Source organism: Tripterygium wilfordii, chromosome 3 (assembly GCF_013401445.1).
Source record: "Tripterygium wilfordii isolate XIE 37 chromosome 3, ASM1340144v1, whole genome shotgun sequence".
In the NCBI taxonomy this organism is placed as follows: domain Eukaryota; kingdom Viridiplantae; phylum Streptophyta; class Magnoliopsida; order Celastrales; family Celastraceae; genus Tripterygium; species Tripterygium wilfordii.
This window is the reverse complement of record NC_052234.1, coordinates 253,192-278,542: the sequence shown is the minus strand read 5'-3', so window position 1 is coordinate 278,542 and position 25,351 is coordinate 253,192. Positions and strand designations below refer to the sequence as shown.

Genomic DNA, 25,351 nt, shown 5'->3' with positions numbered 1-25,351 from the left:
TAATGTATTGCGTAATGTTCAAAATTATGTAGGAACTTTCCTCTGGTTTCATATCCGACGGCCAATGGCTCTGATTGATAGTTGTGGATAAGATGAGCGATTATCAATCAATGGAACTTGTAATAATCCTCTCCAACTAAGGGCATTTTAGTTATTTAGTTAACTTGTACTGACGAAATGGAAAACCAGTACTATACTCTCAACCATCTTGAAGACTAACTATAAAAACCGGCTCTGGGTATCCTCGCCATTGCCAGAAGTCAACAACCTACCAAGAAATAAGAATTGTCAATCATATATACACATAAGATTCGGCGATCTTTTTCCGGTGACCCGATCATCCTGAAGAATTGGCTTTCGCTTTCAGGTAATGATATGAACAATTTCTAATGTCCTTAAATTTGTTTGTGATCATTATTGACTTTCATAGCTCATGATTCTCCTATTGTTTGTTTGATGGATGATTTTCCTTTGAAAAAAAAAACCCTGAAAGAAGAACAAATGATAATTCAGGCTGTACTGTCAAATTGTATTAATTTTATGGAAATCAAGTTTATTTTTTCAGTAAACGAAGATATGGTTTCAGTAGAGAAGATTTATTTGTGTTTGTTTCAGAGCTCACGAGGCTCTTTGTTTCATTTGAGGCTGATTTTTATCAATTAAGGCACATTTATGGAATGATTTCATTGCTGATACGAGATGATTGCATAGGTGAGAAATTGAGAGATGGCAGAGGACAGGGAGAGGGAACAAGAGTTAGAGTGGCTTGCAGCACAGAATATTTCTATAAGTGTAAACCTTGTGGCAGCAGCCAAAAGGCAGCTTCAGTTCCTTGCAGCGGTTGATCGGAATCGTTGTCTATATGAAGGTCCTGCCCTTGAAAGGGCCATCTATAGGTAATTATTCTATATATTTCTCCTGCACATTGGGTTATATTTGTTTCTTTGGGGTTTTTTTTGCATTCAACTTATGCAGATCTTTGATCATGTGGGTATATCATTACCCAAGAATGTTCAAAACCATGATTTAACTGAGAATGCATGTAGTTTTTTTGGTTTTCATGTGTAAATCTCTTTTCTTTGATATGGAGATTCACTTATTTTATGCATTTCTGCTGTTTGATGCTTCCATTTATTGTTCTTAGGATGTTTTCGTCCAAGTTTTAAATTCTAGAATTCGTATTTCAGGTACAACACTTGTTGGCTTCCCTTGCTTGCCAAGCATTCTGAAATTTCCAAAGGGCCTTTGGTTGCTCCTCTTGACTGTGAATGGATTTGGCATTGCCACAGGCTTAACCCAGTAAGCTCTCCTGTCTCAAATTGAACTTGTTTTGCATTATCACCGTTCATTTGTTTTATCTGTGTTTCATGTTCCATTATTCAGGTTAGGTACAAGTCCGACTGCGAGGAATTTTTTGGAAGGGTTCTGGATTCTTCTAATGTTGTATCTTCTCTTCAAGGAATCTGTAAAAGGCAAACTGAAGAAATTTGGAACAGCCTGTATTCACATGAACCTTATGAGTTGGACTTAACAAGAGCACTCTCAGAGGAGAAATATGGAAAGTTTTTAGAACCTGGAAATTGTACCACATACGATCTTGTTTCAGCTGTTAGAAGGCAGTCTCCTTTCTTTTATCAGGTAATTGGTAGGATAATTGGTTTCCAAATTATTGATAAATCTTTTAGTTATCCTGGCATTCATATTTTAGATTCTATGCGCATGCTCATTATGCTGCCTCGCCAATTAGATACATAAAGTTGCAGCAGTCGCATTTTTGGTAGAACGAGTATTTAATAATAGGATATTCTGATATTCTAACACAGCTTACAAGTTTCAGTCTTAACGCTACACTTCCGTTAAAAAATTTAAAAGTTTGGATCATATCTTAATCACCTCGTAGTTTACCAAGGTCATATACAGCATATTAATTTGGTGAAAATATCTCTTTTGAAAACTTTGGACACCCTTATTTTCCCACTCTTCTTTGATGCAGGTATCCAGACCTCACATGGGCAACTGTATATTTCTTGAAGAAGCTGTGGCCAGATATAAGGGATTCCTGCATCTAATCAAGAGAAACAGGGAGAGGTCCATAAAGCGTTTTTGTGTCCCGACTTATGACATTGACCTGATCTGGCATACGCACCAATTGCATGCTAGTGCATATTCCAAAGATCTGACTGAAGTACTTGGAAAGATATTGGAGCACGATGACATGGATGCAGACAGAACGAAGGGTAAGAAGCTGGATGTTGGATTCTCTGGAACTACCAGACAATGGGAGGAGACTTTTGGTTCAAGGTATTGGAAGGCAGGGGCAATGTACAGGGGCAGTTCCCCTACTCCTGTCACAACCATCCCTTTCTCTTCTAACATCATGAACAAGGAGGCAGTTGCATCAAGTGATTCTCAGAAGATTATTCATCTCCCTGATTTGAAAGTTGTGGAGGTAGTTTCTGATCACCTCACTTGATCTTCTCTAGGAAGATGCTTTGCTAGTAGCATTTAGCTAATTTTATACAGATCCTTTCATGCTAATGGCCTTTTGTCTTTCTTTAATCTTATTCTAATTGATTCTTTCAGGTCGTCTTGGAGATTGTGGGAGTCAAGAACTTACCAGAGGGTCACAAGGGAAGCCTCTCTGTCTTATTCAGCAAAAGCCAACCTGATGTTTTCTTTAACACTAAGAGGAAACTCAAAATTTTATCTGAGTCGCGGGAGAAGCATGTTGCTTCTTTCCAATGTGAACCTGTCGGAGAGCTTCTTATCAAACTTGTATCCCATTCACCTTCAAATCTACCAATTATAAGGGCGACAAAGACAATGGGTACAGTTTCACTCTCTCTGCAAAACTTCCTGAATCCAGTCTCTAAACTTTCAGTGGAGAAATGGTTGGAGCTGGTGCCTAAGTCTGGCAATGTGAGCTCAAAACCTATGTACATACGAGTTGCTGTCTCATTTTCTGTTCCAACGCAAGCACCATATATGCTTGATATGGTTTCCACCAAACCACAAACAAGAAGTTCTTGTTTCTTTCCCCTTCCTGGAAGGTCTGATCATTCCAAGGAATGGACACAAGTTTTTAATGAAACGGACTCCATGGTTATAAGCCTCCAAATGAGGTATGTTTATCTTCAGTATTTAGGGAATAGTTTGACAATATCTATCAGCTTGTTGCTTATTGTATTTCTCAACTTGATTGTGGATGAATTTTCTTAGTGTGTGTGTGCATGCATGTGTTTGGTAAGGCTCACAAATGAGAATCACTTTGTGGACTGTGGACCACAAGATTCGTAATATCAACATGGTATACTGGGAGAACGTAGACTTCTCATGCATCTTCACTTTGGTATCTTGGTTGTGCTTTTGAGTTACATGATTTAGTTATGGCTTAGTTGTGTAATTTTCTGGCTTAAATTGCATTTAGGAACTCAACAAAGGTGGAAGGGAGAGACAACCACATTCCTGTAAAGCAAGTGATTGGGTTGACAAATTCTGGTGAATCCCGTACTCTAGCTGAGTTTATTGGTTCGCGCTGGTCTCTTTTGGATTCTAACTGGTGCCTTCAACCTCAAAAAAAATCCAGTGAAGATGGGCATCTCTTTGAGCTCTTAGGCACTAGGATGGTACGCATTACGTTATGTCACCTGTTTCCTTTCTGTATCTATTTTTATATAGACTGCCTTATGATACGTCATAAATCTTGTTGAACTTTCTCAAATCATGGTCCTATTGGATAACCAGAAACCCAGGATCTGCATTACTATGCAGAAGCCTACGATTATTTAAGATGTTATTTATCCTTGGCTCCCTAAATCTAACCCTGATCATGTTCTCCTGCTTAATTCGAGGAATTCATTGTTATATCTGTTAAAAAATTTGTGGTTTTTCAAATTTTGGAAAAACAGTCTCAAATTGAATTGTCATATAATGTGCCTATTTTTAGCTACTGTATCTTGCAGTATCTTTTTGATAAAATTCCTTAAAGTGAACATCTTGATGAGATTCATAGTTTCCCATTGTCTTTCCTTTAACCCTATGCGTCTATCAACTAACTTATTTTCATGCTACAGGTAAAATTATTCGAGGGTAGAAAACTCGAATTCGAACCCAAACATTTTGAGAAGCAGAAAAATGAACAAGTTTTTATGACTGCTGTCGAGTTTTCTGTGAAAGATCCTTATGGCACAGCAGTGGCATTGTTTGACTTGAAATCAGGACTTCTCAAGGTTTTCACTGTTAATTAACGAATTTTATGTAAATTACTACTGCACTATCATTTCTGTCGCTTTTTCTAATACCTGGTTCTAAAAAAATCTACAGGTAAAGGAAGAATGGTTGGTGTTGCCTGGGATTATCTCAGCATTTATACTCTCTGACACTACGAAGAATGAAGGATCCGAAGGCCTCATCATTAATGGTGTAAATCTGAAGATGGATAACGTGCTTGAAGGCAATGTGGTCCCTGAGGAAGCTAAAGAAACTAAGCCGATCACTTGTGTGGAAACTGAAATGGAATTGAACATCAATGCAGAGACGAGAACTGTATTAATGGCTGGAGAAGACAGTGAAAATGGAAATATTGCAAGGAGTGGAGGATGTGGTGGCTGTGGTGGTGGTTGTGGGAACAATGCAATGAGTGGCGGCTGTGGCAGTGGATGTGGTAGTGGCTGCGGTGGTGGTTGTGGAAACATGGCAACAAGCGGCTGCGGTGGTTGTGGAATCATGGTGGAGGCTGGTAGTGGCTGTTGTGAGGAAGCAGTACAAAGTGGTGGATGTGGCGGCGGCTGTGGTGGTGGATGTGGCGGCGGCTGTGGTGGTGGTTGTGGAAACATGGCAAAGAGCAGTGGCTGTGGCAGCGGGTGCGGTGGTTGTGGAAACATGGTGGAGGCTGCTAGTGGCAGTGGTGATGAAACAGTACAAAGTGGTGGTTGTGGCAGTGGGTGTGGGGGTGGTTGTGCCGAGAAAGCTATACATGAAAGCAGCATTGAACTTCCCTGCGCTAAGGAAACACCCATCTACGCAACTACAGCTGTATTTGCTTGATCTTTCTCTTCTAGCAATACAACGAGGGAAAAAAGCAGCTGCATTGAACGCTTGATAAAATAATGTTCTACTTTGATGTTGTCCGTCTTTGCTTCAGTTTGGAGCTTGTTGCTTCTATTTAGCTTTATGTGGAGGTTGTATGCAATATTGTGACAAGTATAGACTTGAACAAGATTCTTCCTTTAATTGGAAAAAACTAAAAGAGGATGGCAAGTGTAAGAACATATCTTCATCTACAAATCCTCTTTATGCCTTCATTTGTTTAGTTGGCTCTCTCTCTTACAAACAATCATGATATACTACTTGCATATGAAACTATTTTATACGTGTGTATGAACATCCGATAAGCTAGGCGATCTCGCAACTAAAAGATCAGCCAGCCCATTAGTTGAAGCTATCCGCGAACCTTGTAAGGTCACCCACTCTGACTATGCCAACAATTTGTTTCCTAGAAAAATATATCACGCGAGATACAGAACTTATACAAGAGAGGGGGAGAAATTTCCCTTATTTCCACAGAAAGAAAAGGGGGAGGGGGCAGTTGATAAATCTGATTCAACTTCAAAAATGCTAAAACTGTACAATCAACTGCTGCTTGGGTAAAGCATGAAGGGCGTATTAATAGCCTATCAATTATGGCAACCGTCTCCTATAATCTCACACAAACCAAACCCGAGCGATAACAAGTATAATGACTTAGTAAAGGGCAGTAGCTTTTTTTCAGCTTCCTTAAACCTCTCAATGGAGCGTCCCTTGACATTTCTAATTGTCTTCAATAATTAAACCAAGTGATCCATGACAGAGAACAGTGCCATTGACAAAACCAAATCGCTGTTTTGTGAGCTAGAGCATTTTGAAAAGGAAAAATCCAAAAGGTAGGTCCTTTTCTGTTGGCATCATCCAGAATTCAGTATTCAAACTTCAAAGTAGTGGGGGCAAGGACAAGGCCACACCCATCCGCCTCTAATGTTCTAATCCTTTATTTTTCAAACAAACAAAAAATTCAAAATTTTCTACTCAATGAAGAAAAATCTAACAAACCCACATTCCAATATCTAGATACCTTGGAATCCTTGATCTAATCCCATCCCATCCCATCTAACCAAGGAACATCCACAAATTCATTCCCACATTCATCCAATCCAAACAAACCCACATATCAATACTTTCATACCACCTAACATCTTGATCCAATTTAATTCATAAAACCAATTATTCAACACCATGAAACAACCAAAGGAGTGGACAAGAATGGAAGCTTAGCATAAATAAATCAAACAAGGAGATGAGATTAAATTATGTAATATAAGTTTGATCTTCTATCAAACATCTATCCAAGTATTACCACACATAAGAATGAGAAGACTAGAAACATTATACTCTAGCATTAGACTATGTTTATTCACAAAAGAGAGTATTATCTGAGACTGGTATTACAACTTCATCAGCTGACAAAGATGATGGAAGGATCACAGCAACACTCATCAATAAGGCAGCAGCAACACAAAGCAGCAAGACTGCAACAAAAAAAAAATGACACAGACAGAACAAAGGAGATAATAACCATGAGCAAAGGCTATCTGCTAAAATCTTGAGAAGAAAATAGAGACTTGTAAATGGTTATTTCAGAACTCAGAAGCAGAGACTAGTAAATTACCAGCCCTCAAGAAAACCCGCCTCTCTCCTAGGAGGCGGAGCAGCATATTGTGGAGGAGCCATCACTGGGGGTCCTTGATAATAACCTGAATAATATATAATAATACAAGTCAAAAATACAAAAAGATTTCTAATTTCTTCACTGCAAGACAAACCCTTGAAGGGAAAGTAATAAAATTCTACAAAGCCGAAATTAGTTGTTTCTTTTGAAAAAACTAAAAAGAGAACACAAATGACATACACAAAAGGAACCCCATAAACAAAACATACCCAAAAGCGAAAATACAAATTCAAAGAAATTATCTTTCTACATGGTAAAATAAGCACAAAGAAAAGCATGAAATTACTAGAAAGATAAAAGATGAATCAAACCGTAAACAGGCATTATGAATGTTATCAACAAAAAAGGGGAGGGGAAGCATACCTTGAGCAGGGTAAGGATATGCGTACTTGGGATCACTCATCTCTAGCAAACACAAAAAGGCCAATGAAGGGGAAGAGCGTGAAACTTGGGATCTTAATGGGAGACCAAGCAGCAAACCTACAATGTCCTTGTGGGGATTTTATACCGAAGGAAGAAGAAGTAGGTTTTATTTCAAACACGGAATACATCTATCCAGTACCTTCTACATGCTTTACATTAATTGCAATTACTTTAATTCCTTTTTGACTTTTTCCCTTTCACACTTTCCCCTTTCCTTACATTTTTCTTTTAAAAAAAATTCCTGTTTTTATGGGTTCCTGATTTTCGGTTACTATTGTGACATGGATGTGCGAAGAGGTTGAAAAAAACCCTACCTGCTTCAGCAATCTGACTCAGCAATTCATAAATGGCTAAACATCTGCCTTGAATGGCAATCAGGATCCCTACTTAATGTGAACGCGTGCATAGAGTTTTTGCCAATGTCATGCCTCATGCGCCAATAATAAACAAAAAGAGAAAAAGATTAGTGGAGGATGACCTGTTATATGCTCTTTCTGGAAAACATGTATTCATCGTACAACTGGAGTGGTTAAGAACTGGGAAAGGCCATTTTTTGAGGATCTTTACATCTCCGAATGAACCTTTTGGTTAATATCTATATGAGCCAAGGCATCTATGAAAGTGACCAGCTTGACATGGATTAACATTTCTTTCCTGGTCATGCCTACCAACTCCTTATTAATTCTCCTGCTCTTATTACGCAAAGGTTGGGAGTTCAAATGACCTGAGAGTGTTTTCCTCGGTTTTTCTGGTCTGTGGAGTTGTCCACTTCTAAGAAGTGAGGGATTAGGAGCCTCATTTCTCTCACATGAGCTTCGACTCAGTCTTACACAAAAATGTTATGCACTCGTTGTCTCTCTTGATATCATGATATGCTACAGGGCCACAGAAACCTTAAAACAGAGACAACAGCAAAGATAGTGAATGAATGGTTTCTTCTTCGCTGACTCTTCACAACTTCAGGAAACAATAGAATATTTGCCTCATCAAAGGGCAAGCTTTGTATGAAAATTGTGATTGAACAAATACAATGAAAGCGTTCTTCTGAATAACAGATGGACCTATTAAGAATTTATGTAACTAGGCAGCAATACCAATAGCAGAGTCATTCTAAATGCATAAAACATAATCCAAATGCACAAAAATCTCGACGATTAATTTAGTGATCAATTAATTTGGAGTTTCAACTAACAGATGAAGGATTTATTAGTGTACAAGTCTTCCTGGAAAAACATATGCTCGAGGACAAGATCAACCGCTTAGCAATTACATAATGCTGCTCTGAGCATAATATGTAGAAGAAAAAAAATCATTTCGATGAAATTTATGCATTGCTATAGCTCAGTTTCATCTTCATCGCCATTGCTGTCGAAACCATCATCATCAAAATTAGAACAGTCACTCAAGGCATTATCCTGTTGCTGATGGAGCTGATTAACAACATCTCTTGCTTCAGTAGCCAATGCATCTTTTGCTGCTTTGATTATATCTGTTTTCTGAACATTGACTCCCCGCCTATTCTCTTTCGCAGAAAGGCGGTATTTTGGAAATCCAGAAGCTGCCTTTCTCTTAGCTTCTCTTCTGTGTAATTGGTCAATGTATTTCTCGTGAACTGCCTTATTTTTCACCTGCTTCAACACTGGCGGACTCACAAGATCCACCCGGCATACATTACTTAATCTTGAAAGGGGCTTCTTCTGGTCAGAAGTGGATCCCTCATTGCACTTCTGTAGAAATTCTTCTTGTCCTATAAAACGCTTCGGAGTGGACAGGATAGCATTCAGCTGCAGAGATTGAGCAGAGGAGGTCATGTTTGGTTCCAAGACTGAGAATAGATCAGCTCCATTATCTTCGCTAACTTGAGAATGCTTCTGTAACAACTGTCTGACAGTTTTCTGCACAAGACGATTCTTCTGTTTATTGCAACCCGGCTTTCTAATCTTCTGCCTGTTGAGATTAATCAATTTGCTAGCAGAGAGAGCAAATTTTCCAATGGATGATGAGTTCATCTTATTTGCCCTTGATCGAGGTAAAGGTTGTGGAGGAGTGATGTGGTCAGAATGGACCTTATCAAAGCAATCCTGCGCAGACTTTCCAGGTACCTGCAATTTATTTCATAAGAATACAAGCTACACATATTGTCTCTACCTATAAAAGGATACCAGTGAAATTCAATCATATGCAAAATTACTTCTAATACCTACAAGATATAGTTTAACAGAACAGTCTAAGCGTGTATCAGTTATGCACCATAGCATACATGAGAATAATAAAGCAGGCTAATATTTCCACTCTCCCTTCAATGTTGTGTGCCAAAAGGAGTGATTTTGTATAACCAAAGGGCAATCCATAACCAAAGGCATTTAACAGACCACCAGTAAAATACTTTATGAAACTATAATTGTCAACAAAAACAGATAATGTTGCCGATTGAGAATAAATATTGAGCACAGCTCCTGCAGCTCTTGTTTCAATGTTTCACTCTCATCTTCAATGAACTTGGAAGAGAGCTTGAATATGAAAATTCATAGATTTTTAGTTCCAACTTCCAACAGCTTTGGCATGTTTTCATTGCTTTCACTTGCAGTAAATACCAACAGAAATTAACTGAAAGAACTGAAGATGAAGTTAAGATTCCATCAGCAAAACCAACTTCTTTGATTGCTTTTGCGACAAAATCAATGCATACACAGCCAAATATAGAACTAGATTAGACGATGTTTAACATAACAAGATCTATTTATACAAGGAATCAAAAGACAAAAGCAAATATACTAAAAGGCAAATTAATCCCAGGTTCATTATACCATTATACACATTTTCATTCAAATCCCATTTCAATGAAAAAGGATAAGTTTGCTATCTAAATAAGAAGGGGACAAGTGACAGGAAGATACCAATCTAGAAACCTTCTTCCAAAAATGCGGTGTAGGCTTTGCCAAAAAATAAGCTGTCTGCAATGCCGATTCTTGCTCCTTTGTCCACCCTTGGGAAGTACCATTGCCTTCCTCTCCTCGCTTTCTCTTCATACTTAACCCAACATCTCCATTTCTTTCACAAATGTCAGTCCCCTTTTCAGATCTATTGGCCATGAGACCAACAACACAGACCCTTCCATTTTTTCCCAAGACATCCCCATCCACTCTCCCTGTCACTCCATCTGCCGCAACTCCACTATCCATAGATTTATCTAAAACACATTTGAAAATTTTCTTTGATTTCTTGCTATCACTGACCTGCTTAGACGTAAAATTTCTGTTCGTATCAACAAATTCACAACTTTTTGGCTGATTGGAAAACCTTGGAGATCGCCTAAGACTCGAGAAACCACCTGCCCCAAGGCTCAATCTTGGGGACCTTCTCAACCCAGTAGTCAAAATCAGGCGATCTCCCGACCCATCTTTTGATTTGCTTGAATCACTCTGCCTCCTTTGCTGGCAATCTCCGTGGGTTTTCCTCACAGAAGAGTCTCTCGTGAAGCTGGTACGAGAATCCGGGGACCTAACTGTTTTGTTTCTGGGTCTGGGCTTGTCTGTGGTACAACCTTGGCACTGTGGAGGATTGAGTCTTGGGGATCGACGGAGAGGGGTGGTGGGTGGGTGGGTATTGGTGGCCTTAGCGAGTCTCGGATTTCTCTTTGGCATTTTGTCGGGCATTTCGTGAGTGACGTTCGACTTCGAGAGGGAAAAAGGACCAAGCGTTGGCCGTTCAAAATTGGATAGACCGGGCTTCTCTAAACCGCTACATAGTTTGTTTTTGGGCCTAGGTTAGAAAGGGCTGCCGTGCGCAATTGCACTATCAATTCACAAACTACCAAATAGAGGCCCATTAGTAGGCTAGGCCCAATGAAATAGATTACAGAAACTAGGACCATTTTGGTAGTTTGTGTATATAAAACAAAATGTTAAGGATTGCATTGTTGTTTATCACAGCATGGTATTCTAAATATTGAGATAGACACACATGATTCATGTGAAATCGTAAGTTCCATAAGATCCAAATAAAATCATGTGCGTCCATTTCAACATTTAGGATAATTGAGACAAAAAAAATATTGAGATTCATAAGACTACTCTAAATAAAATGTGCCAAGATGTGATTGCAAACCTAACCTACCTGGCTATCCAGCAATCCTTCAAAGACCCAGTTTATAAAGACATTATGATGACAGGTTTGTATTAGGCCAAAATCAATACATAATTGGCTTCCCCAACCACTTTTATTTTCAAAACAATCGATCAATTCATTACCTACTAGATTCGAATTAAATACAATATCCACTCAGATAGCAATTTTGATGGTTGAGGGGGACTCTTTAAAAGCAATTTAATCCATCACTTACCATGAAAAAAGGAAAAAAGGAAAGCAAAAGATTGGATTAAAAAAAATGATATATACTTATGTTTTGGGGTATCCAACTATCCCATACCTAACTTTTAAACAAGGATTTCCACTAAAACTACCCAATTTGATTGATTAATAGTGGTTGTGCTTTAAGTACCCCACTTTTTATATTTTGAGTAACCAAGATTGACACTATACAAGTTTGTCATTTGGACATCCGATATGAGCCTAAACTCTGATTGTCCAGTTGCGAACTATAAAAATTTATCGCAAGACGATATGATAAGTTGAGACAAAATATAACGTGTGGGCACAAAAATATTGCACCCCCAAGTAAAATTTATAACTAAATTATAACTCAAGTGATTCCCCACTCCATCATCACCGTCAACTTAATTGGTAAGTAACAATCAAAACCTAATTCTTTGAAACTGTCATGTTTGTCTGCTTCCGACAAATGAAATGTGACCTCATGCCACTCCTCATATATTTTGCTTCATCTAATCTCTTTTTATAAGTTTTGATATGCTAAAACACCTGATCTTAGGGTTTTTTTTTACTCAAAAATCGTATATTTTATGGTTTGTTTTTTTTATTTTCACTTTAGAAACCTTTTTATTAGCGGTTTGATTTTTTGATATCTTGTAAAGATTCCTGAATGAATGAAAATAGAAAAAGAAATATTGATTAAAGTGGGTGATTAAGATTGCATTAAGAATCTTGATTAAAACTTAAAAGAAATCTTAGGATACGTTTATAAAGAAAAAACAAAATATCATGATCATGATCATGATCAAAATACTGTTAGGATAATCCCACTCAGATCCCACTAGAAGTTGTCATTCTAAGGCCAAATCCCCAACCCCATGTGATTTTGTTTGAAAACAAGTATCCCACTTGGAGCCTATAGGGAGGGAGGGAAGGAGTGCTTATCATCATCCGTACGTTTTATAAAATCCTACTTTTCAATAGAATATTGTATAATTAATAATTAAAAGAAATAAAAGACGCCATGGGACCATGGAACTTTAATGTGCCTTGTGATGAAAGGAGAGATTGCATAAATATAGACAAAAAAAGAAGAAGGAATGAGACCTCTCGATATGTATTAAAGAAGATATATATATAGAGTGGTTGGGTCTCATAACATTACTTAATAAGATAATTTTATTCTAATCACATTATTATAATTATGAGATCCAAATTGGTTTAGTTGGAGTTGGTTTGGTTCCATTTTGATTATCAAATATATTTTCATGTTTTTCACCATTACGTATGGTCTATTTTTATAATTATATAGTAATTATTATATTTTTACAATTATGTGAAACTTCTCCTTTTTTTTTTTTTTTTTGCTTAAAATTATGTGAAACGTTTGAAACACAAAAACCATGTATATATATTTCATTCTCTTGTTTCTCTAAATCACTTGTTTAATAATAATATTTTGTACCTTTGCGTCCATATATATATAGATTATAATGGGATAGATTTGATATAAAAGTTGTGATGAACAAGATATGTACTAGAACGAAGATCTAGAGTAACCAAAAAAAGTCCTCCAAAGCGAGTGTGAGTGGTGGGGTTATGGGGTCACCAAAGACAAGCAACTAATTAACAAAGCAAATAAAACAGTGAAATTAGGTCATGACAATTGACAAAGGCCTTTTGGTTCATTTGTGGCCGTGGGTGGTGAATACTCATTGAAAACTAGTCTTTGTTACGCATTATTGTACAAATATGTGGGTCATAAGACATAACATATATGATATTGGATTCTTTATATGTCATGGAAATTCTCGACCCTTTCTTTGCTTGAAAACTACTTCACAAGTATTTCTTGATCCATCTGGTATCAGAAAAATTACTCTTTTTGACTCTCTTTCTTACATTATGAGTCAATATGTAACACTCTCATTGGTGGAACTTACATTTTTTAAGCGTTCACGTTGCTAACGTGTATATGATGTATTTGGTGGAATTTATATTCTTTAAGCGTCTACGCTACTGGTGTGTATATGATGTGTTTGTTAGAGTAGTGCTCGTTAGCTTATAGACTAGCTATTTACGTTTTACCAAACATTCTCAATATACAAATGGTAAAAGTAAAGTTCGGCGAATAAAAGGTCAAATGGTACTAGAGAGAGTACATGGTCGAATTTTCTAGTCTAAATTAAAGTGGGTTGATTTGCAACAGCGTATTTAAATGGTTAATAATTAGACTAATTCTATGCCCTTCATTTTTCTCCTCGTACTTAGCACTAAATCTACATAAAATCACTTTAGTTCAATAAAAATGATTTGGCGCACTCACAAACCATGTTACACGCTTTAAAAAAACAAAGAGTGGCTGGAGCCTATTGTAATTTTTTTCCAACAGAGACCCGTTGTAAAAGTCTTTGAGGCATCAAATTATTTTTTTAAGAAAACTTATAAACGTGAAGTATTTAACTTAATAAATCTGATGATATATTTTTTGTTCGAAAAAAATCGAATTCAATATAAAAAGTACATGGACAATTTTGAACTATTGGATATAAATAAAATAACATCCTATATATTTTTAATGTTGAATTTGATTTTTGTTTCAAACAAAAAAATTACATCGTTGGATTCGTAAAATCAATCAAAATGTAGATATGATTTTTCAAAATTTTTAGAAATTTTTTTAAGCCTTGTTAAAATTACATGGTGCTCTGCTGTGGCACCCTTAAAAAATGGCCAAATTTAATGTCTAATTCAAGTAATGACATACACCAACTCCCCCACATATTTTGCTTCTTTGACGTCTTTGTTCGTCACTCTTAGTCTTACACTTATCCCTTCAACCTGTGATCAAAGAGGTTGGACATGACCAACCCCAAAATGGTTTGGCAATTCAAAATGAACTTCATCTATTAATTTAATAGAGTTCAAACAATACTTCATAAAATTTAATTATTAATTTGATATTCTTCTATTAAGAATCAAGATTGATAAATATAGCTTGTAAACCAAAATATGGGTTGGGTTACAATAAAAGGCAAAAAATTATAAATATTTAACACCCTTAATTAATTTTTTTTCCCTAATCTCAACTATTTGGCGGATACCCTAATAGCAAATCTTTTTTAGGCCAAATCATATGGACTTAAAATCAATTCCCACTGTGAATAATATCTTTGTAGTCATACGCTGAGTTTTGACTCAATTTACCCGACATGGAGTGAAAACTTTTGATTCTTGTTTAAAAAATACAAAACCCAAAAAAAACAGGGGCAAAAATGAGCATTGGACAGAATTGGCCTCTATATACAAGAAAGAGTCAACTTTGCTCTAGTACAAAGGCACCGCCAGTCGCGGCGGCTTTAGCGGCTTCTCCACCTTCACGGTAACCTTTTCCGGCCGCGTTGGCTCACATGGACAAGGCAATGCAATGAACTTCGGAACCTTATCTCCCGGCATTAGCACCGGCAAGCTCTGGCTCTTGTTCGGCTTCAATTCCTGCATCAACACAATCAAAATTAATCATCGTCGTCTACCCGATCAACGGCTGTAAATAGATGGATGCATTTATATTATCTTAGTTACTTGTTCTCCGAGTACAGAATTATTAATTATTACTTACCGTGTGTGAATTCTTAGATTTGGAAGCAGCTTCGATGTCGGAATCGGGATCTTCGATGCCGTCTTCGGCAGCGAAGGATCTGCGGAGGGACCTGAGCTTGTCCCAGTGATAACAGCAGGAGAAAATTCCGCTCAAGCTGAAGATGACGATCAAGAGAAGCGCAGTACCGAGAGGGAAACCAAGGGACGGACGTGATGCGTCCATGTGTGGGGGCGAATAATCCTGACTGTTCATCATGAGTTGCTGCTGATGATTCGGCGAGTCTTTGTTCTCTCATGTGTTAAACGAAATCAGAGGAGGGAGGAGGCGGAGTTGTTAAGTTAGGGAGGGCAGGGAGGGAGGGGAAGGGTGGGGTGTTTATAAAGAGGCAAGTGAAGTTGGAGTTGGGTGCGTGTAAAGAGTACAAGCAAACGTCCCGCCCAGTACGGAGTGATTGTGGGGTCTACTCTGTGTATCGGTACTCTTGAACAAAAGGAGTTGAAAGGTCTACTCTTGTCTTGTATTTTCTTTTCTTTCTTTTTTTTTAATGTTTATAAAATAATAATAATAATAAAGAATTTAAAGAAACAAAAGAAAATCATTACCATTATGGATATGTCATAAATTTTATTTAATTTGTTGGGGGTAAAATTTTCAATATGCAAAAACAAAATAGACCCTTTTTTTTAAGAAATAACGACACTACAGACTTGTCTATTTGATAGTTAAGTTGAGCTTAAACTCGAATCAAAAAAGATGCGCGCATAACTTACTAACTCAAGGGAATAGATCTCATTGGGGATCGAACCATGAAAACCTCACATGTATACACCTTTGGTTGTGGAAGTCTGGGCTATTCCAATTTTCAAATTTGACCCCTTGTTAATTCAACTAATTTCATATGATCTGATCTTAGAAACGTAGTTTTTTTTTTTATTTTTTTGAGAATAAAAATATATAGATGAGTTTTAGAATTCAACACTCAAACAAAGTGAGCACAAAAAGCAAAATGAATAAATGTGAATGCAGGCTGAAATTTGGGAAAGAAAAAATAGTTGTGCGGAGAACCCCCATTCCATTCATGGATGGCTCACATATTTGTCTCTCTTTCAAATACCTTCTTTCTTCAATTGTGCTTTTCTTTTTTATGGTTTAGTGGGTAGTAGCTATAACTTTCCTACATTACATATCTTTTCACAAGGTAATGATTACTGAATATGAACAATTGCCGTCCTTTTGAGTACTTTAAAGGACAACGGACAGTACCAAACTAGAAAACTCAGTATGAGTTTAACTTGGTTAATTGCTACATATCATGTCAAAAAAAGTACCAAAAAAAAAAAACCCAACACAATCTTCTCAAGTTCCATCGCAGACATGAAGAACGAGTTTGTTGAAAAAGATAAGAGAGAAAGATGATGACCAACACAGGCAGCTTTCTTTTGCCGTGTAGAATTTGAATTTGTTATGCTTGAGAAACACTTCACTTAAGAATCTTTTTTTGACTTAAACCCACCTCATTTTGCACAATTTGGGAATGTGCAGTTGATGAACACAATCTTCACACAGCAATTTATGATTCTTCTTTTGAAAAATAGAAGAACTATGGATCTTGAAGGGGATAAGGTTTGATGTTTCAAGATTTGCCCAAACCTCACTGTTCCTTTAGTAAGCGGGAACAGTTGAGTTGCAATGTGAGGTCACTTGGCCATTATATGTCAAAGTTCAGTCACTTTCGTATGTCTTTTGTTGGGTCACTATCTAGTAGACCCGTTTCAGGCTGGCTTGCTTCACTACAGGGGTGTTTGCCTACCTATTGAACTCAAGTGTCATTCCCCACCCCCCATAATATATGCAATTTCTGGGTAGTTTCTTGCTTCATCTTATCTACTGTAAAGTTAAGTATCTTGATAGGAAGTTTCATCTTTTATTGGGACCATTAAATAAGCAAAATCCTTTTTAAGAACTGATTTTCCATGGATTGTGCCTTTCATCCTTGTCCTCATGTGTGTGAAAATGTTGACATAATTGCGTCAATTTTCATTCCATGTTCAAGATATTTTCTTGCACTGAGATTTTTTTTAAAAATTAGATTGCCATGTGATTTTAAACACCGATAAGTCGCAGGATGTCAATGTAGTGAATCAAACTAAAATTCCAAGTATTGATTTGCAGCGGACTCCACCATTATTGGTATGTGTCACTACAGTTGTGTTTCATTGTCAAAGTACAATGATATTAATTGTTGCTTTAAGAAAGCATGCTCTCCAAAATGTACACAACTACCATAAGTAAAATATTTACTAACTTAGAAGAAGATTTTGAGAGGGTTTCATGTACAAGCACAACAAACTTAAAAGGAATAACCAGAAAAAGAAAAACATTATCATAATATATACTATGTAAGTAGAAGCACTTTGATTAGTTGAAAGCCTTTGGCCTAACTGATTTGACATTAAAGAAAAGAAACTGTTGGATAAGCTTCTCTAGCATTCTATTCGTGGCAGACAGACGGACAGTACAGAGGTACTTGCCAAAGCGGGCAAATAAGTGGAAGAAAAACCAGTTTTTGTAATAAAAAAACAGTTGGGGGTATCATGGGTTGGTGGGCTTGTTTAAACCCCTAAATGATGATAAAAACATATAAGAAATTAAAGATGGATGATTTATATAGATATGGTGGGTTGAAGATGGTCTTTCTTTCTGTGCTCTGTAATGAAGACCTCTCAAAAAGAGCACTTGGGCCGAAAATAGAAAATGCCGGAAATTGATCTATCAACCAAAGGCATAACTTCGGCCTTTTTACAGTTGGATTATGGGCCCATTTATGGCCCAATATCTTAAATCTTCACATCATGCCCTAACCTGTGTTTGGTGGCTTAAACAATGGTTTAGAGTTGAAGTAATAATGTTGAAGGTTTTTAAAAGTCACCGGCAAAAGAGGATGAATTTTTCTTATTTATTTATGTCTTGATGGTTTGAAGAAGAGGTTTGCGGCTCACGGCAGTCACTATTTGTCGTGAAAGTTTATGATAATTGTTATGAGACCTTGTTATGGTATTGAAGAAATTAGTTAAAGAGTGTAGTTGAAAAATATTTACAGGAGAATTGTTATCTTTAAGGTGCTGTGTTTCTCGACTGTGCCCAGGAAGTTATGTTTCATATGCTAGTTACAAGTTAGAACGACATCGTTTCTCATGAGGGTGGTAGCCAGACCAGTCACTGTGTTATCAAGTGACAAAAAAAAACCCAGATGAACAGTAAGCATATAAATTCTTATCTTTGCATTGGATATTCTAGTGAAAATTCGAGAGAAGTCATTGAGTCAAGGCAGTCACTGATTGAATGTGGTTGTTGATGCCTCAGTTGGGTTATTGATCAAGATAAAATAATCTACATTGTAACGTGCATGCTTGGTCGAGTAGCCAATAATGGAAACCGAAATTGAGTTAGGGCAGAAGAAGAGGAAAACAAACGGAAATGTGCAGAGAACTCCATCAAGGTAGTTCTTCATTCCTAGCATATTACTTGCTAGCTAGCTATTGTTGGCTGAATTTGTTTGATTGTAATCACTTTCTGCTTTTCATTCTTTTTAGATAATCTGCTTGTCATAGGACATTAGCCTAAGCTGTTTATTATACAACAAAATAATACCAACAATATGCTAAAGATTCTTTACTTGAAGGGTAAATTTGAATTGAATACCCTCCTCTGAAGCTGATACAATCATATTTGTTTCATGTATATGACATTCTTTTTGCTCAAATACTTACAGTAGTTCTATGCTGAAAGTTAGTTCTCACAAAGTGGGAGCAATGATTCTCAACTTATTGGCTTGTCAGCATTATGGTATTGCTCTACTTACATGTACCTTACATTACAATCAGTACTATTACCCCAAATTGGTGGATTGCCTTATCTTTCCCTCAAAGTGCTTCTCTAACGTTCTTTATGGTTATTATGTCTGGTGTGACAATTAACTGAACCTGATTATGGTACCTTTTGACTTTTCAAAACTCATTTTATTAATTTCTTGTGGGAAAATTAAACTATTAGTCCTGTGATGTAACTTTTGTCCTGTTAAGACTTATTGCTACTTTAAGCTATCCGGCCACAAATTAGTCGGAGTTTAATGATCATGACCAACAGCACTAAAAAGAGGAAGATTATCGGATTTCCATGTTTTGACTCTATGAAAGTTCAATCATGTAAAGTTGTATTGCATATGACATGATGTTTTGCCACTTTCTGAGGAATCACAATCTTTATCCGTATCCTGGACTCCTTTCCATCTACGAAACCCCTTTTTTAGATTCAATTGTTAGAATTTTAGCATCAGAACTTTGATAACAGTAGGGCCGGCCTTTTCTGCAGAGTGAAATTTTGGATAGACTTTTGAGTGTTTCGTTGAGTGGTTTCCCTCCCCATCTAGGGGTATCGATCGAAGAGACTTCGACGGTTAAGCCAATAAAGAGAATGTAACTGTGGATGGAAACCGACAGGGAATGGTGTTTGGACTGTGTATTTTGATAGAGAGTTTGAGTAGAAAATTGCTTAGGTTGAGTGTTTAAACTTATTTGTGCATGCCCTTTCTAAGGATGTAGAAGAGCTATTTATAGATTCCTCTGTAACAAGTGGCATGCTATTATTTATTAAAGGTAATGTCTCGGAACTTGGGTTCGTGCAAGTGAGTTATTTGACAAGTAAAGGTGATTAGGGTTTAAGGAGAACCGTAAAGGTGATCTTTAGAAAGTGATAAAACAAGATTTATAAAGTAATGAAAAAACAAGAGATTTAGACAGGCTAGGTGCCGGGAGGAAATGTAGACCTGTCACGTGTTACAAGGAGATAGGAAGGAAGTGTCTTTATGGAAAATGCTCATGCATGCTTAACTAATAATGTAAGGAAGGAATAATCAAACCTAGTGTCATCATACATGTCAAGTGGGATCATGAGGAGTTGTCGTGTCATTCACACTTAAGAAACCAGTTTACTATTGATCTATAAGTGGGGACAAGCAACAACTTAAGATGGCGTCTGGCGGTTGATGATTGGTGCAATGTTGGGCAGTTGTTAGACTGTGACATTCTGCTACGGGCGATTGTCAGTTTGCAGGTTGGTGTGACGTCTGTTGTAAGTGGTAGGTATGATGTAAGTTGTCATGACGTCTTATGGTGTCAAACTACATGACGCATGACATGGGTAGTTTGTGGGCCATGGGTCCTGATCTTGATGGACCAACAAAATAGATAAGCACATTGGGCTTGAGCCCATGTTTTTAAGGTTAGTTGGCAGAGGGCCTTAAACCTTTGTGGACTTTGTGGACTTATTTAAATGTATTGGGTTTGGGTTCAAGTTTTAAAGATTAGTGGGTCCAATCGAATTTTGGCCACTACAATTAGTAGTAGCTATAACATTATTTTGTCATGGTAGATTCTCTTGTAAGTCTATAATTAATTTTTTCGACATGAAGACTTGAATAAATCTCCACCGTTTGGCCTTGTTCTGACTTCCTTCCAAGGACAAAATGATCTACGTCTTTTACTCTCTCTGTCGCGGGCACAATCGCACAATGTACAAAGAGAGTACTGAGTTATTAATGGCTAGAAAAATTCTGGACCCATGAGTGCTTGTGCTGTTTCTGCTCTAGAAAGTTGGGGGGAAATCACTGGAGTTGGACTATGAGGTTAAGTGTTTGGCCATGTCATTTCCCTTTTATGCGATTCTATTAGTGAATACTTGAAAGGAGAGGAAGGAAAAAAATGCCAAATGCCATGCACTATGGCCTTCACTTTCTTTCCACGTAAGTAACGTTGGCCCTTATAATAAGGCCATTTGAAGCTACCTGCCATACAAGTCATTTTCAATGTGTGCTAGAGAACAACTCATGCAGGAGCATGAAAATGACATTAATTATCTTTCTATTATTGGAGTTAATTAATCTTTTCCTTCATATGATTTTTATGTGTGACTGTAAGCTTCCTTGAGCTTTCAGGACAAAGAGATGACTGTTCACTGACATAATGAATGAACTCTTACAATGCATTCAATTGCAGATACCCATCTTTTGCTTCCAGAAAGCTAGCAAGTGCAGGTAGTGTGTAGTGATGATAAGCAATTTTTTGTTTTCAAAATATATTTTCTTCTCCTTTGGCACTGATACTGGTTTAGATTACAAGGTCATCAAAATATCAGAAAGCAATACAGCTGCACACTCCGAGGGCCTACACATCCACTAGCCAAATTTGAATACCACGCATTTGCTCAAGAATTTAGCAGACTTTATTATCATGAATAAGACAGAATTCAATGACATAGTTCTTAATTACTCGTATTGTATGAGCCCTATGTTGCCACATCTCCATTGTTTAGTACATGAAGCTCAAGGCTTAGATGGGGTCTCTCCTTATGGGGTTGCCCCTCAGTACAGCCATTATTAACACTGATACTGCCTTCTAACTCTTTCCCTGCGTGCTTCGTGTTCTTCTACAATAACTCCACGCGTTTTAGCTTCCACCCCATTTTGGAGAATGTTTTGTTGTACGTCAATGTCACAATCTGTCATCCAAAGCCTTTGAATTCCGTAGCAATTCATGTCAGTACTGGCTGATCATTACATTTTGATATGGACGTGCATGATCTTTTGTAAGTTATGGAGAGTGGAAGCATTTGATTTTGCACTAAATATATGATTGCTTCTCTGTGTGCATCTTTTTGGTGTTGATTTCAGCAGTATATAAGCGATGCTTGTCCAGGCAGTGACTGAAAGAAAAAAATATATATATCCCAGTTATGTGAGAGTGATGAAGATTTTGACAAGATTAGTTTGAGGAAAAGAGGGTGTTGAGGGGCTAAACCACGGAGTTGGTTATATCTTTATTCTTAAGGCGGATGATGCTAAGGTTAGAAGTTCGAACCAATTGAGAGTATTTCTTTGGGGTTTTCCTAGCTCCATGGGTATGCCCACTTTCGAAGAGGGATTAAGAGCCCCATTTCTTCCGAATGGATTTCGATATAGTCTTAATTGTCATCGGCATGGTGGTGCTGGCCGTTTTAGTGGCCAAAGTTTTATACCCACTCAATTGTCTGAAGAGTACTCAATTGTCTGAAGAGCATTAGAAATGGGTGGTTGTTCGGTAAAAAAAAAAGAGAGTGTTGAGAGGCTGAACAAGTATTAATTTCCTAACGACTTTCTGGGAAATTTCAATGGTGTTATTACTCTACCTATGACCACCAGGTATAAGGTAGGCAGTTCAGTTTGAGATTGATGGTGTATTGAAGTAGACTATTTATAAGTAATAAGTATGATGATAATGGAAGACAAATTATTTATTGAGTAGTTGTTAAATATTTGTGGAGAAGATCAATTGTGCCCTAATGTGTAGTTGTATTCAAAGGAGTAATATCTCTGTGTGCAATGTATCTGCCTCTTAATTAAGTGAAAGTGATAATACAGCAACAACTAGGACATGCCTTCAATATTTTGGATTGAATCCATAGTCTGAAGCTATATCTTTGCCACTGTATGTGTGAGATATTTGATTTGAAGGTAGCTTCATTTAGCTAGTCTTGATGCAAAAGTCTCTGTGACATGATAATATATTGTCACCTAAAATTAATTAAAATCAACAGTCTTACAGATTCCATTATTTTTTCTCAGTTATTTCAAATGTCAAAGTAGTCACACATGATTTCATATGGATCGCGTGGGATCCACGATTTCACGTGAATCATGTGCTTTCATCTTAGTATTTGAGATATCCCTAGTAAAAAAAAAAATTTAGATGTTTACTATTTTTGAGATGTTGCAACTACATATGCATATATATATATTATAATATATATATATATATTATAATATATAGTTGGTGGTGATTCTACAGTTGATTGGGTGATGGTCATGTGCCCCAATAATGACTACTCAACCACCAACAAGAGACCATTAACTCCCTTTGCACATTATCTTACTATTAACATTGGCTTATCCATGTGCCATTACCTAATTCTAAAGCCAATCTTGATGGAATCGCATGAATGAAACTGCTAATCATGTGCCTAAACAAATGAGAATCAAAAAATTACAAATTAATGTGGTGGTGTTATTTGGGTTTGGTCATGTGAGGTCAAACGATTTGGTTGAGTCCCATCATTGGCCTTCTGTCTTTAGTGCAAGATTTTAGGTTCTTGGCTCCTCTGGCATGTGTACTTGCGGATGGCCAAAGGGAATGTTTCGGTCTAAATCTAATGCTAATATTGATTTCCTTCCTTATAAGCATATAAATAACTTTACACAATCGCACTTCCTAATATCATCTAACTATCTAAGTCTTTTAACTATTGGAATGATGCAACTTTTTAATTACTGCAGTTTCCACTCAAATTAATAATTTAGTGCATTTTTTTATTGTTATTATGAGGTCTTGAAATACAAAAGAATTTTACTCGTTGGTGTTAATTGGATGGTCTATACATTTTCGGTCCCGCTAGCTGTACATAGAATCTATGTACATAATGGTACATAGCACATGTGGCATGCCACATGTGTTGATGACAAAGCAAATTCAAATTTCAAAAAAAATTAAAACTAAAAATGGATATGTATTTTTCTCTCACTTGCTTTACTTTTTCTTTATTTAACCGAATTTCAAAACGTTGTATCTCTCAAAATACATGTTCGATTTCCATAAAAATTACATATTCATAATCAGCATGTAAAACTCTTTTCAACAAGATCTATTGTCGATATGTTTCGCTTGATCGTTCTTAATTACACTTTTCTCGTGAACAATGTAATAAGATCTGGAACAATTAAATCACGAACATTTATTACATTATTTCAGTTTCTTACTACATTTTTCAAACATTTTATTACATTGTTTGATTTTTTTATTACATTATTTTCTCATTGAACCATACTTATATCACATTGTTTTTATAGGAACGTCCAAATTGTCCGTGGGAAGCTTAACTCATCGGAATCGAGCTCATGTTAGTGAGACAAGTCGGAATCCGCTCTCCCTCTTTAAACAAAATTAAAATTAATAAAACTTCCTCATTTCACCCATAACACACTATTACATTGTTTAAAACTCTTATTGCATTGTTTAAACATTTTACTACATTGCGTCTGTCTCTAGTCACATTGTTTTATCGCTTTTATTACATTATTTCAGCTTCTTATTACATTGTTTAAAATTTATCGCATGGTTTCAGCCTCTTATTACATTTTTTCAGCTTCTTATTAAGTTGTTTATTAAATTCGACCATTGTTTTTGCATGAACCAAGGCCAAAAGTATGAGTTTTACAAAACCGAGCTCAAACAGTACGTTGTTTAAAATTTATTACATTGTTCTATCCTTTAATTACATTGTTTCAACCTCTTATTACATTATTTCAACCTCTTATTACATTGTTTAATAAATTCGGCCGTTGTTTTCGCAAGAACCAAATACGCTGAAGTATGAACTTTACAAAGCAGAGCTCAAACAGTACGTTGTTTAAAATGTTATTACATTGTTCGAACATCTTATTACGTTGTTTCAACCTCTTATTATATTGTTCGAGTATCTTATTACATTGTTTAATAAATTTGGCTATTGTTGTTGCAGGAACCAAGGACCCAAAAATATGAGCTTTACAAAGTCGAGCTCAAACAATACATTCCAATCTCGTATCCTCTAAGGTTGTAGAAACACAAAGATGAGAGTAGTTGGTCTCTTTCTCTTAGAATCTACTCTCATGATTGTCGAAAAATAAAAATTTAGCGAGAACCAAGCTGAGTCAAAAATACCCGTTTGGGTCTAGAACTGGCTCGGGCACTTTCAGCGGTTGTTATGGTCGAAAATGGTTGCAAAATGTTGTCCTTGGTTCAGTCAATCAAAAGGCACCAACGGTTGGCCAAAAAGTCATTGGAGTTGGCCGGATCTAGCTCATTTAGGCGGCGGTGGTCATGACATTGTGGGGGATTATCGAGCGATTCCCACAGTTGTCCATTGCTAATGATGGATGGACTTTGTTACTGGGGACATGATGCTTCTTTTGGGAGTGGCGGCAGTTGGTATGGTGGTCGGATGGAGGAGTTTGGCCATTGGCCATGGAAACCTGCGGCTTGGAGCTGCAAAATAAGAGAGAAAATGGTGGAGAGAGAAAGAAGAAAAGAAATAACAAAAGGAAACAAGAAAGTGAATGCATATAAGAGAGAGAAAGAAATTACAAAAGAACCAGGAAAGAGAAA

At 36.8% G+C, this 25,351-nt stretch overlaps 3 protein-coding genes across 3 annotated transcripts; 1 reads left to right on the top strand and 2 right to left on the bottom strand.

Annotated features, from left to right (window-relative positions):
• Positions 1–206: 206 nt before the first annotated feature.
• Positions 207–5,311, top strand: LOC119988908 (glycine-rich domain-containing protein 1-like). Its single transcript, XM_038834159.1, has 9 exons — positions 207–367; positions 712–896; positions 1,188–1,299; positions 1,384–1,638; positions 1,994–2,449; positions 2,584–3,122; positions 3,428–3,626; positions 4,074–4,229; positions 4,324–5,311. Exons 2-9 carry the CDS (start codon positions 727–729, stop codon positions 5,044–5,046), a joined length of 2,610 nt encoding a protein of 869 aa, XP_038690087.1. The 5' UTR covers positions 207–367; positions 712–726; the 3' UTR covers positions 5,047–5,311.
• A 3,010-nt stretch (positions 5,312–8,321) lies between these two features.
• On the bottom strand, positions 8,322–10,874 carry LOC119989765. Its single transcript, XM_038835461.1, has 2 exons — positions 10,084–10,874; positions 8,322–9,288 (listed from the first exon to the last, which is right to left on the bottom strand). Exons 1-2 carry the CDS (start codon positions 10,840–10,842, stop codon positions 8,521–8,523), a joined length of 1,527 nt encoding a protein of 508 aa, XP_038691389.1. The 5' UTR covers positions 10,843–10,874; the 3' UTR covers positions 8,322–8,520.
• Positions 10,875–14,666: 3,792 nt separating this feature from the next.
• On the bottom strand, positions 14,667–15,483 carry LOC119995159 (uncharacterized protein At5g65660). Its single transcript, XM_038841563.1, has 2 exons — positions 15,138–15,483; positions 14,667–15,013 (listed from the first exon to the last, which is right to left on the bottom strand). The coding sequence occupies exons 1-2, from the start codon at positions 15,372–15,374 to the stop codon at positions 14,846–14,848; spliced, it is 405 nt and encodes a 134-aa protein (XP_038697491.1). The 5' UTR covers positions 15,375–15,483; the 3' UTR covers positions 14,667–14,845.
• Between the last annotated feature and the right edge of the window lie 9,868 nt (positions 15,484–25,351).

Bases quoted from the DNA above. Each gene is read 5' to 3' on its own strand.
- LOC119989765 (XM_038835461.1), bottom strand. From the start codon at position 10,842: ATGCCCGACAAAATGCCAAAGAGAAATCCGAGACTCGCTAAGGCCACC. The intron at 9,289-10,083 runs GTATCTTCCTGT...AATAAATTGCAG, and splicing joins GGAAGAAGGTTTCTAGATTG to GTACCTGGAAAGTCTGCGCA.
- LOC119995159 (XM_038841563.1), bottom strand. From the start codon at position 15,374: ATGATGAACAGTCAGGATTATTCGCCCCCACACATGGACGCATCACGT. The intron at 15,014-15,137 runs GTAAGTAATAAT...GTGTTGATGCAG, and splicing joins AATCTAAGAATTCACACACG to GAATTGAAGCCGAACAAGAG.
- LOC119988908 (XM_038834159.1), top strand. From the start codon at position 727: ATGGCAGAGGACAGGGAGAGGGAACAAGAGTTAGAGTGGCTTGCAGCA. The intron at 897-1,187 runs GTAATTATTCTA...TTCGTATTTCAG, and splicing joins CTTGAAAGGGCCATCTATAG to GTACAACACTTGTTGGCTTC. The intron at 3,123-3,427 runs GTATGTTTATCT...AATTGCATTTAG, and splicing joins GTTATAAGCCTCCAAATGAG to GAACTCAACAAAGGTGGAAG.